Source organism: Eretmochelys imbricata, chromosome 23, assembly GCF_965152235.1.
Source record: "Eretmochelys imbricata isolate rEreImb1 chromosome 23, rEreImb1.hap1, whole genome shotgun sequence".
In the NCBI taxonomy this organism is placed as follows: domain Eukaryota; kingdom Metazoa; phylum Chordata; order Testudines; family Cheloniidae; genus Eretmochelys; species Eretmochelys imbricata.
In genome coordinates, this window is record NC_135594.1 from 15,383,180 (window position 1) to 15,395,794 (window position 12,615).

Here is a 12,615-nt window from a genome sequence, read left to right on the forward strand (position 1 = left end):
CCAGCCCCCCCAGCCATTCCTCTGGGCTTTGTCCCTTTCCCGGGCCAGGAAGGCACCTGATCCCTTTGTTCTCCAACCCTTTAGCTCTCACCTTGCAGGGGGGAAGGGCCCAGGCCATCAATGGCCAGGAAACAGGGTGTCGGCCATTCTCTGTGTCCAGCCCCCTGCACACACCTGCCCTCTAGGGCTCTGCAAGGATCATACACCCTTACCCCACCCCCTAGAGACTTAAGAACTGCCTAGGGGAAACTGAGGCACCCCCACACTATTCAGAGGAAACATTAAGAACAGTCCCGCTTCGTCACAGTCTCCATTCATTCTTCCTAGTTTTCATTTTTCCAAGTTTTTCGTTTGTTCTCGGGTTTGTTCTAGGTTTTCATTCCGTCTCTGGTTCTTTCTCGTGTTCCACAAATTCTTCTTAGCTTTTCATTTGTTCGTTCCAGTTTTTCATTCATTTTTTCCTGGTTTTTCATTCGTTTTTCCTCATTTTCTATTTGTTCTCTGGTTCTTTCTAGCTTTTCATTCATTCTTCCCAGTGTTCATTCATTTTTCCTTGTTTTTTATTCATTCTCCGGTGCTTTCTAGTGTTTCACAAATTCTTTCTAGCTTTTCATTTGTTCCATCCAGTTTTTCATTTATTCTTCCTGGCTTTTCATTCGTTTTTCCTCATTTTTTATTCGGTCTCTGGTTCTTTCTAGTGTTTCACAAATTCTTCTTAGCTTTTCATTCGTTCTTTCCAGTTTTTCATTCATTCTTCTCCCCTTTTAATTTGTTCTTTCGTTCTTTCGAGTTTTTCACTTTTCCCTTCTCACTTTTTACTGATGGGTACTTTCCATTTCTTCCTTTGTTCCCTCTGTGCCCCCAGCCCCTTTTACATCACCCCCTCTGCTGGTCTGTGGCCAGGGTCAGCTGCCTGCCCCTCCACCCTTCCCGCCCACCCCACCCCCCCGCATCAGCCCCATCGGGGGCAGGAATGGTGTAAATATTTAGATTGGAGCCACCTGCAGGCCGGGCTGAGCCATCCATCACCCCCTCGCCCCCGCCAGCTGTACCCAGCCCTGGCCTGACGCAGGCTCGGATGCGGGGGATCGGAAGTGCATCCTGGAACGTACTTTGTATAGGGTGGGGAGGTGGATATTTGGGATGGATGGAGGGTGTCGTCATGGGGGGTGACCGGTTTCCGCATGAGCTGGGCCCGGCGGCAGCCGGCAGACAACACAGGAGTCCTGGCTCCCAGCCCCCTTCTCTACCCACTAGACCCCACTCCCTTCCCCTCCCCAAGCCAGGAGACAACCCAGGTGTCCTTGCTCCTGGCCCTTGTTTCTTGGGCCGGGTGAAGGGGTCCCCCTATAAAGAGCCCCTGCCCGCAGCTGCAGGGCACATGACAGCACATTCCTTTCGGATGAGATCGAAATTGCAAGTCATCAAAGCTGGGGGGAGGGAGGCTGGGGACATGGGCTGGGGAGCCCGGGGGGCCCTGGGGATGCGGGCTGGGGCGGGCCTGGCTTGGGGGTCCCCTGGGGATGTGGGTTGGGGGGGCCCTGGCTTGGGGGGCCTTGGGGATACTGGCTGGGGGGGTCTCTTGGGACAAGCTGGGGGGAGGGGCTGGATGCTCAGCCGCAGGCAAGTGCGAAGTTGCATCAGGGGCCAGCTTGGCTCAGGCAGCGGGGGGCAGCTGGGGTCATGTTTTCCCTGGCACTGCGCCCATGTGTATCAGGCAAAGTCCCAGCGAAGCTGAACCCCCCCCCCCCCGCTCGGTCCCCCCGATGACACACAAATACCAACCTGGTCTGGGTGAGCCACGGCCCGGCCTGAGTGCTGAGCCTGTGGGTACAGATGAGTCTGCAGAAAACGGTGCGGGCACCGCCTGTCTTCAGGCCCCAGCCTGGGCCTGTAGTGCCAGGGGTGGGCACGGCTGGGGCGTCGGGACCCGGTGTGGGGCCCGTAATGCCAGGGGTGGGCATGACAGGGCTGGGACATTGGGACCCGGTGTGGGGCCCGTAGTGCCAGGGGTGGGCATGGCAGGGGCGTCGGGACCCGATGTGGGGCCCGTAATGCCAGGGGTGGGCATGGCAGGGCTGGGGCGTCGGGACCCGGTGTGGGGCTTGTTATGCCAGGGGTGGGCATGGCAGGGCTGGGGCGTCGGGACCCGGTGTGGGGCCCGTAGTGCCAGGGGTGGGCATGGCAGGGCTGGGGCGTCGGGACCCGGTGTGGGGCTTGTTATACCAGGGGTGGGCATGGCAGGGCTGGGGCTTCGGGACCCGGTGTGGGGCCCGTAATGCCAGGGGTGGGCATGGCAGGGCTGGGGTGTCAGGAGCCAGTGTGGGGCCCGTAATGCCAGGGGTGGGCATGGCAGGGCTGGGGCGTCGGGACCCGGTGTGGGGCCCGTAGTGCCAGGGGTGGGCATGGCAGGGCTGGGGCGTCGGGACCCGGTGTGGGGCTTGTTATACCAGGGGTGGGCATGGCAGGGCTGGGGCTTCGGGACCCGGTGTGGGGCCCGTAATGCCAGGGGTGGGCATGGCAGGGCTGGGGTGTCAGGAGCCAGTGTGGGGCCCGTAATGCCAGGGGTGGGCATGGCAGGGCTGGGACACTGGGACCCAGTGTGGGGCTTGTTATGCCAGGGGTGGGCATGGCAGGGCTGGGGCGTCGGGACCCGGTGTGGGGCCCGTAGTGCCAGGGGTGGGCATGGCAGGGCTGGGGCGTCGGGACCCGGTGTGGGGCCCGTAGTGCCAGGGGTGGGCATGGCAGGGCTGGGGCGTCGGGACCCGGTGTGGGGCTTGTTATACCAGGGGTGGGCATGGCAGGGCTGGGGCTTCGGGACCTGGTGTGGGGCCCGTAATGCCAGGGGTGGGCATGGCAGGGCTGGGGTGTCAGGAGCCAGTGTGGGGCCCATAATGCCAGGGGTGGGCATGGCAGGGCTGGGGCGTCGGGACCCGGTGTGGGGCCCGTAGTGCCAGGGGTGGGCATGGCAGGGCTGGGGCGTCAGGACCCGGTGTGGGGCCCGTAATGCCAGGGGTGGGCATGGCAGGGCTGGGGCATTGGGACCCAGTGTGGGGCCCGTAATGCCAGAGGTGGGCAGGGCAGGGGCATTGGGACCCAGTGTGGGGCTTGTTATGCCAGGGGTGGGCATGGCAGGGCTGGGGCGTCAGGACCCACTGTGGGGGCCGTAGTGCTGGACGTGGGCATGGCATGGCTGGGGCACTGGGACCCAGCGTAGGCCCACAGTGCCAGGGATGGGCATGGCAGGGCTGGGGCGTCGGGACCCGGCGTGGGGCCCGTAATGCCAGGGGTGGGCATGGCAGGGCTGGGGCATTGGGACCCAGTGTGGGGCCCGTAATGCCAGGGGTGGGCATGGCAGGGCTGGGGCATTGGGACCTGGTTTGGGGCCTGTAATGCCGGGGTGGGCATGGCAGGGCTGGGGCATCAGGACCCGCTGTGGGGGCCGTAGTGCTGGACGTGGGCATGGCATGGCTGGGGCACCGGGACCCAGCTTAAGGCCCACAGTGCCAGGGATGGGCATGGCAGGGCTGGGGCGTCGGGACCCGGCGTGGGGCCCTTAGTGCCAGGGGTGGGCCCTTGGCACAGTGCCCAAAGGGGAAGGTGGTGTGGGTCCATGGAGGCCAAGCCAGCTGCACGACTTGCACCAGGAAGGGATGGGAGCTGCCCATGCCAGACCTGGGAACTGGGCACAATCGGGCGCATCCCTGCAGCCCAGCCTTTGGCCTACTGGGCGCCCCCCTGCCTGGCCATGAGGCAAAGCCAAATATTTATATTTTCATCGGCTCTGTTTACTGTTTGAGAGCCAGGAGATGAACCTTCAGAGAACCCAGGAGTCCTGGCTCCCAGCCCCCCCAGCTCTAACCCACTAGAGCCCACTCCCCTCCCAGAGCCAGGGATAAGGACCCAGGAGTCCTGGCTCCCAGCCCCCCTACGCCCCCGCAATCACCAGACACCATGTTCCACAATAAACGAATCCTGTTAGCTGTATACACGCAACCGGATGTTGTGAGGTTTTGCAGATGTTCTGAGTAGCTGCTTCAACACGCACAGCGCAGGGCCCGGCCCCTCCAGCAGGGGGCGCCAGGGACACACACACAGCGCAGGGCCCGGCCCCTCCTGTAGGGGGCTCCAGAGACACACACACAGCGCAGGGCCCGGCCCCTCCAGCAGGGGGCGCCAGGGACACACACACAGCGCAGGGCCCAGCCCCTCCTGTAGGGGGCGCCAGGGACACACACACAGCGCAGGGCCCAGCCCCTCCTGTAGGGGGCTCCAGAGACACACACACAGCGCAGGGCCCGGCCCCTCCAGCAGGGGGCGCCAGGGACACACACACAGCGCAGGGCCCAGCCCCTCCTGCAGGGGGCTCCAGGGACACACACACAGCGCAGGACCCCGCCCCCTCCAGCAGGGGGCGCCAGGGACACACACACAGCGCAGGGCCCAGCCCCTCCTGTAGGGGGCTCCAGAGACACACACACAGCGCAGGGCCCGGTCCCTCCTGTAGGGGGCGCCAGGGACACACACAGCGCAGGGCCCGGCCCCTCCAGCAGGGGGCGCCAGGGACACACACACAGCGCAGGGCCCGGCCCCTCCAGCAGGGGGCGCCAGGGACACACACAGCGCAGGGCCCGGCCCCTCCAGCAGGGGGCGCCAGGGACACACACACAGCGCAGGGCCCGGCCCCTCCAGCAGGGGGCGCCAGGGACACACACACAGCGCAGGGCCCGGCCCCTCCTGCAGGGGGCTCCAGGGACACACACACAGCGCAGGGCCCGGCCCCTCCAGCAGGGGGCGCCAGGGACACACACACAGCGCAGGGCCCGGCCCCTCCAGCAGGGGACGCCAGGGACACACGCAGCGCAGGGCCCGGCCCCTCCAGCAGGGGACGCCAGGGACACACGCAGCGCAGGGCCTGGCCCCTCCAGCAGGGGGTGCCAGGGACACACACAGCGCAGGGCCCGGCCCCTCCAGCAGGGGGTGCCAGGGACACACACACAGCGCAGGGCCCGGCCCCTCCAGCAGGGGGTGCCAGGGACACACACACAGCGCAGGGCCCGGCCCCTCCAGCAGGGGGCGCCAGGGACACACACAGGCTGCTCCAGCCCGGCCTGTTCTGCGTGAGCACTTTCGGGCCCAAAGTCCCAAGTCCCCGGGGATGAAATCATTGTGCCTACGTGCCCTGGTGGTGGGCATGGCCGCAGGCCTGAATGAGCGACTGGGGCAAAGGGGATGGTAGTGAGCAAACCCAGGAATCCTGACTCTCCCCTCCCCCCCACTCTAACCACTCGATCCCCCACCCCCTTCCCGAGCCAGGGAGAGAACCCAGGTGTCCTGGCTCCCCGACGCACGCTCCCATTCTCTGAACACTGGACCGCATTGTTCCCCTTCCCTCAAAGAGCTCTGGTCCCACAGGGATGGGTGGTGGTGTGAACCCCGAAAAACAGTGGGGGGGCAGTGTGGATGGATAGCTGGCAGCAGGGGTGTCTGGAGCTAGGGGAGGAATGGTGGTAGATGGTATCTGGGTGTCGGGGCGCCCAGGAGGGATTGGGGGGGTTAGGGTGTTGGGGGACCCTGGAGGAAGGGAGGGAAGGGGGGAATGCAGACGCTGGAGAGATGGGGAGATGGGGACCCTTGGGGGGGGTTTGGGGGGATCCCAGAGGGATGGGGAGGCTGGTGACCGTGGGGGGAGGGCAGAACAGGAGTGCAGGGGACCCTGAAGGGGGGATTGGGGGGATCCTGGAGGGATGTTGGGGATGGGAGGGTGGGGGGGCTGGAGACCCTGAAGGGAGGGCTGGGGACCCCGGAGGGATGGAGGCATGGGGACGTCTGGGGGAGGGAAGGACGGAATGGCTGGGGACCCTGGAGGGGGGATATTGGGGATTCCCGGGGCGGGCTAGGGACCTGGAGGGAAGGCAGAACGGGAGTGCAGGGGACCCTGAAGGATTGGGGGGATCCTGGGGGGGTGGGGAGCCCAGAGGGATGGGAACTGGAGACCCTGAAGGGAGAGCTGGGGGCATGGGGACCCCGGGGGGGGCGGGAAGGACAGAGGGGCTGGGGATCCTGGAGGGGGGTGTTGAGGGATCCTGGTGGGGGCGGGGGGCCTGGGGACCCTGGAGGGATGGTAGTTGGGAGTGAGGGTGCCGGGGGACCCGGGGGCACTGGGGTCCCTGGGGGATGGGGACCCCGGATAGGAGGATGGGGGCCTGGGGAACCCAGGGGGATGGGGGATGGGGGACCCCGGCCGCTCCTCCCCCCCTTCCTTTCCCCGAGTTGCATCAGGTTCCTTTTATGTGGCCGCGGCTGGCCGGACGCTCCGCGAGTCAGTGACCAGAGCGGTCCCATGACTCAGGCCCGCGGGGCGGGGGGGACCCTGCCCGGGGGGATAAATAGGTGCCCAGGGGACCCGCCGGGCTCAGAAAAACAGGAGCAGCCAGAGACGGGACCCCCTCGCACGTCCCCCTCACTGACCTGCCAAGGAAACACAACTCACCCCCACTGGACTGCCTGCTGCGGCTTGGAGCATTGCTACTGTCGGACTCCTGGGTTCTCTCGCCGGCTCTCGGAGAGGAGTGAGGTCTAGTGGTTAGAGCAGGCGGGGGCGCCAGGACGCCTGGGTTCTCTCCCTGGTTTGGGCTCAGATCCGGCACTGCCTGTCAGCCCTCGGCATGTGGGGTAGCTCGACCCCCGTCCCAGCGGTGTCCTGGCTGCTGCTGGCTGCCCTGATGTGGGGGACCCGGCCCCCCGCTCCCTCCCAGGCCGCCCCCCTGCAGAACTCCAGCCCCCTGTACCAGTTCGACGGGCAGGTTCGGCTCCGACACCTGTACACAGCTAACACCCACACGCAGCTGTACCTGGAGATCACCCCGCAGGGCGAGGTGCGCGGGGCCCCCGACCAGACCCCCTACAGTGAGTACTGGTGGGTGATGGCGATGGGCGGGGGGAGGGCAGTTGCGAACCAGGACTCCTGGGTTCTCTCCCTGGCTCTGGGAAGGTCTAGTGGTTAGAACGGGGGAGGGCTGGGAGCCAGGACTCCTGGGTTCTGTCACAGGCTCTGGGAGGGGAGTGGGGTTGAGTGGTTAGAGTGTGGCGGGGGCTGGGAGCCAAGACTCCTGCCTGGCTCTGGGAGGGGAGTGGGGTCTAGTTGGTTAGAGCAGAGGAGCGGGGCTAGGAGCCCGGACGCCTGGGTTCCCTTGCTGACTTTGCTCTGCCTCGGGTGCTGCAGGTCTGATGGAGATTAAGGCGGTGAAGCCTGGTGTGATCCGGATGCAAGGGATGAAAACGCTCCTGTTTCTGTGCATGGATCCCAGCGGGCATCTGCATGGGGCGGTGAGTGGAACCCCGGCAGCAGGGGGCAGGGTTAGGGTCTGGGGGCGTTAGCTAGATGGGAGAGGGGGACACACAGCCAACCAAAGGGCCCCTCCAGCCCTGCATCTCTCCCCCTCCCTGCCATCCTGCCTCCGCGAGGGGAGGGGGGGTCTAGTGGTTAGAGCAAGGGGGGCTGGGAGTCAGGACTCCTGGGTTCTCTCCCCAGCTCTTGGAGGGGAGTGGGGTCTAGTGGTTAGATGGGGGGGGGCTGTGTCACGGCACAGGCTGGGAGCCAGGACACTTGGGTTCTCTCCCCGGCTCTGGGAGGGGAGTGGTTCTAGTGGTTAGAGTGGGGGGAGCCAGGACACTTGGGTTCTCTCCCCGGCTCTGGGAGGGGAGTGAGGTCTAATGCTTAGAGCAGGGAGGGGCCTCAGACACAGCTGCTCACCTGCACCCCTATAATCTCCCTCCCCCGCAGAGCTCATACTCGGAGGCTTGTAATTTCCGGGAGAAGGTTCAGCGCGATGGGTACAACCTCTACTTCTCTGAGACCCGCAACATCCCTGTCAGCCTGAGGCCTGCGGAGGGGCCCCCTGGGGCCCGGGGGCACCCGGCCCCCCGTCTCTTCCACTTCCTGCCCATGGTCAGCCGGGTGCCGGTGGAGCCCGTCCTGCTGGAATACGACTTCTACGGCGACCCGCCACTGGATGTGGAGTCCTCCGACCCACTCAGCATGATGGGCCGCCTCTCCCGGGTCCTGAGCCCCAGCTACATCTTCTGAGAGCCGGGACTCCTGGGTCCCCTGCCCGGCTCAGGGAGGGGAGCGGGGTCTAGTGGTTAGAGCAGGGGGCGCTGGGAGGCAGGACTCCTGGGTTCTCTCCCTGGCTCCGGGACTGATTTCCCCTGGACTGGGACCTATGGACGCCAGCGCTGAGTAGACTGATGCAGACAGCGGTCCGTGAGACGCAGCACCATCGGTCCTACGGGCCGATTCCCACCAGCCATATTTGGTTCCAATTTTTTTACATATTTAATAACTTATTTATTAGCCAGATGGGTTTATTTATTGAGCGGGTTCTTGGAATCCGTGGCTGGCTGGGGCGGGCGGGCAAGGGGATTCCTGCTATTTATTGGGGCATCGTTCCAGGACTGGCTATTTATTGCGGGGTCCGTGGCGGCTTCGTGGCCAATGGCTTGAGAATAAAGAACTGGTGTGAGCCAAACCCGCCCTGGGTGACCTGGTCTCTGTGGGGGGAGGGGTACGATTTCTGGGTTGATACAAAGTCCGGGGCTGGAAAAGGGAGTTTGGGGAAGGACGAACCGGTGGAAATGAGGCCGGGGGCATGACCGAAAGCGAGTCCGGGGACCCAACTGGTGCAGTGTGGCACAGCGCCCCCTAGTGCCACCCAGCGGCCCCTGCTGAGCCCCCCCACCCTGCTCCCTGCAGCCCAGCGCCCCCCTGACCACGAGGGGAGAGCGCCTCCTGCTGATCCTGTCTTCTCCCTACACGCAGCAGCCAGCTGGGAGAGCGCGGGACACTTACACACATGCTGCTGCCTCCGTATTGCCCCAGCCGCCCCACTCGGCCGCGTGGGGTGCGGGGGGGGGGGTGGGGGGGAGGCGACAGGCCGACGGCCCGGGAGGGCCCAGAGAGCTGAGAGCCGCCTGTGAGCAGATTCCCTGCTTCGTAACAGCGAGAGCCTGGGGAGCGAGAGGTGGAGGCTATGGGGCTATCTAGTGGGGGCTATGGGGTTAGATGGGGGGCTAGGGGGCTAGCTAGTGGGGGCTACGGTGTTAGATGGGGATAGCTAGTGGGGGCTATGGGGATAGTTAGAGGGGGCTATGGAGATAGATGTGGGGCCATGGGGATAGTTAGAGGGGGGTATGGGGCTATCTGGGGGGCTATGGGGTAGCTAGTGGGGGCTATGGGGTTAGATGGGGGCTATGGGGATAGTTAGAGGGGGCTATGGGGCTAGATGGGAGCTATGGGGCTAGCTAGAGGGGGCTATGGGGTGAGCTAGAGGGGGCTATGGGGATAATAAGAGGTTACGGGGATAGAGGGGGGCTATGGGGATAGCTGGGGGGCTATGGGGATAGATGGGGGTATGGGTATAGCTAGCTGGGGGCTATGGGGATAGATGGGGCTATGGGGGTAGCTAACTGGGGGCTAGGGGGTATTTGGGGTGGCTATGGGGGTAGCTAGATGACAGATGACTGCAGGGGATAGCTGGGTAGAGCTTGGTCACCTTGGCCACTAGGGGTCAGTGTCCCCCACTGCATGGCACCCCCTGCCCGGCTGCCCGGGGCCCATCTGGGTTCTGAGCCAAGGGGGTGGCTATGTAGGGGGCTGAGAAGCAGCTGCTAGGCAAGACCTCGATGCCCCCCCCCTTTGTGCGGGGCTCCCCACAGCGAGGTTACCAGCTGGTCTTGAACTCAGCTCCCATAGAGTCACCCCCATCCTGGGTGGAAAATGGGGTCAGGGCCAGGTTAGCAGGGGGCTGTGGGTCAGGAGTGAGGGGCACTGGCAGGGCTGGGGGGGTGGGAGTGGGAGGGGTATCAGTGCTAGGATGGGGGTGGAGTTTTGTTCAAAGCTCCTCCTTCGCAATTCCTCACAAGCATCGGGGCCAGCCCTGCCGGCCATAGGGAAGAGCCCCCTGTGAGCCGCCCAACCCCTGCTGCAGCCCAGCACCCCCTAGCGCTGCTCTGGGTCTGGGCATGTCCCTGTCCATCTCTCATGGAGATCCCCCAGCCCTCAGACAGTCCCAGCGTCACCCCTCTCCCTGATAATGCAGCGCTGGGCGTCTGGGGCCCGACTGTCTCACTGCTGACCCATAATCAGATGCCAGAGTGGGGAGAGTGGAGCCAGACTAGGGGGCAGGCAAGCAGAGTGTGGGACATGGGGCCTTTTCCCTTTCTGGCTGCACCTATTCAAGCCCGCCCAATTCTCAACTCCAACACACTAGATCCCCGAGCCAGGGATAGAACCCAGGAGTCCTGGCTCCCCCTCCTCCCGCTCTAACCATTCAACACTGGGGAAGGGGACGGTCCCATCACTTGGGAAGTTCCTATGAGAAGACCACTTGTAGGTCATTGGCTTCTTGTGACGAAGTGGGACTGTTCTTAATGTTTCCTCTGAATAGTGTGGGGGTGCCTCAGTTTCCCCTAGGCAGTTCTTAAGTATCTAGGTGGTGCGATAAGGGTGTATGATCATTGCAGAGCCCTAGAGGGCATGCGTGTGCAGGAGTCTGGACACAGAGAATGGCCGACACTCTGTTTCCTGGCAACTGATGGCCTGGGCCCTTCCCCGCTGCAAGGTGAGAGCTAAAGGGTTGGAGAACAAAGGAATCCGGTGCCCTCCTGGCCCGCGAAAAGGGACAAAGCCCAGAGGAGGGGGTTGGGGGGCTGGAGGAAGTGTCAGTTTGGGGCTGGCTGGAGACATGGAGTGAAGGGCAGACGTGGTTGTCTGGCTCACTGCCCCCCAAAATGGACCCAGCTGAGGGGTCCTGTTCTCTGCACCTGCAAGCTTTGGTTTAGACCATGTTCCTGTCGTCTAATAAACCTCTGTTTTACTGGCTGGCTGAGAGTCCCGTCTGACTGTGGAGTTAGGGGGCAGGACCCTCTGGCTTCCCCAGGACCCTGCCTGGGCGGACTCGCTGGGGGAAGCGCACAGAGGGGCAGAGGATGCTGAATGCTCCGAGGTCAGACCCAGGAAGGTGGAGCCGGGGGAGCTGTGTGTCCTGAAGACAGTCTGCTCCCAGAGAAGAGACTTCCCCAGAGTCCTGACTGGCTTCATGGGGAGCAGTTCCAGAGCATCGCCCAGGGACTCCGTGACACTTCTCCATATGCCACGCATCCTGGCCAGGGGATCTTAGGCATCCAATCCCAGACTGACTGGACCAATTACAGTGGGTGGATCCTGCTGGCAACCCAGCCAGGTACCGGTTGGCCTCCTCCTTGATGTGGTTGTGGAAGGAGAATTCCTGGAGGTAGAAGGTCCAGGACCAGGGGTAGCCCATGAGCCAGACATATCTGCTTGTGGAGGCACCTGTCCTTCTCCGACATCCAGCTGTGTAGCCTGTTGTCTTCCCCTGGGACCCTCTGGACCACGTCGCCGGAGAGCACGGCCAGGATGATGCGGAAGAGCGACACCAGCTCCTGGTGCCTCTCCGGGAGAATGTAGGCCTGGGGCTCATTCACCTTGGCCAGGGCGTAGAGGGTGGCATGTTCCTCCCTTTGGTTCCCCCGGTGCCCAAAGGAGTTGACAGTCCACATGCCTTGTTCCATTTTGGTAGCTGTGATGGATGGATGGGAGCATTGGGTGGAAGGATGGATGAATGAGAACAATGGGTGCAGGGATGGATGGAATGGAAGGTGGGCTGGGTGGAGGGATGGATGGATGGATGAGGACATTGGGTGAAGGGATGGATGAATGAATGAGGACGTTGGGTGGAGGGATGGATGGATGGATGAGGACATTGGGTGAAGGGATGGATGACTGGATGAGGATGTTGGGTGGAGGGATGGATGGATGGATGAGGATGTTGGGTGGAGGGATGGATGGATGGATGGATGAGGCTGTTGGGTGGAGGGATGGATAGATGAGGACGTTGGGTGGAGGGATGGCCGGTTGAGGACATTGGATGGATGGCTAGATGGATGGATGGATGAGGACATTGGGTGGAGGGATGGGTGGATGGATGAGGATGTTAGATGGATGGATGGATGGAGGGGTAAAGGGCTGGGGGTGGGGATGGATGGATGAAGAGACAGACAGATGGATGGATAGATGGATAGAGGGCTGGGGATGGTGAGAGATGGGTGGATGGGAATGGGGACAGGTGGATGGCCGCTGGAGGAGTCGGTATCTTTGCTCAGAGAGGGGCCAGGACAGTTTCTAGGTGGGGAATCTCCCTCCCTTTCACCTTGGTGAGGTGGGATTTGGGACCAGGCTGCTTCCTCCTGCTCCCATCTGGGTTCCCTGGGGTGGCTCCAGCTGCAAATATTTGCTGCAAATATATAACAGTGGTGGCAACAGTGATCTATACGGTTACAGATTATGTTAATAATGTCACACACCCCTTCCCCTGAGGCCCCGTCCCAGGCCCCACCCCTTCCTCCTGAGGCCCCACCCCCTGTTCGCTCCGCCTTCCTTCTCCCTCCATCGATCACTGCTTTGCCTCTCCCTGGGTGGGTCGAGGGGGACTCACCTGCAGAGCTGGGCTTGGGAGCTGCCGCCCTTCCGATGTGGCTGTGCTGGCAAGTGGGGCTTGCTAATACCCTGGGGGGAGCTCTGGGGGGCTTGGGTAC

General features: G+C 63.4%; 1 protein-coding gene across 1 annotated transcript; it reads left to right on the plus strand.

Moving 5' to 3' along the window:
• The first annotated feature begins 6,668 nt into the window (after window positions 1-6,668).
• Window positions 6,669-8,089, plus strand: FGF21 (fibroblast growth factor 21). Its single transcript, XM_077840330.1, has 3 exons — window positions 6,669-6,909; window positions 7,226-7,329; window positions 7,787-8,089. The coding sequence occupies exons 1-3, from the start codon at window positions 6,669-6,671 to the stop codon at window positions 8,087-8,089; spliced, it is 648 nt and encodes a 215-aa protein (XP_077696456.1).
• Window positions 8,090-12,615: the final 4,526 nt, after the last annotated feature.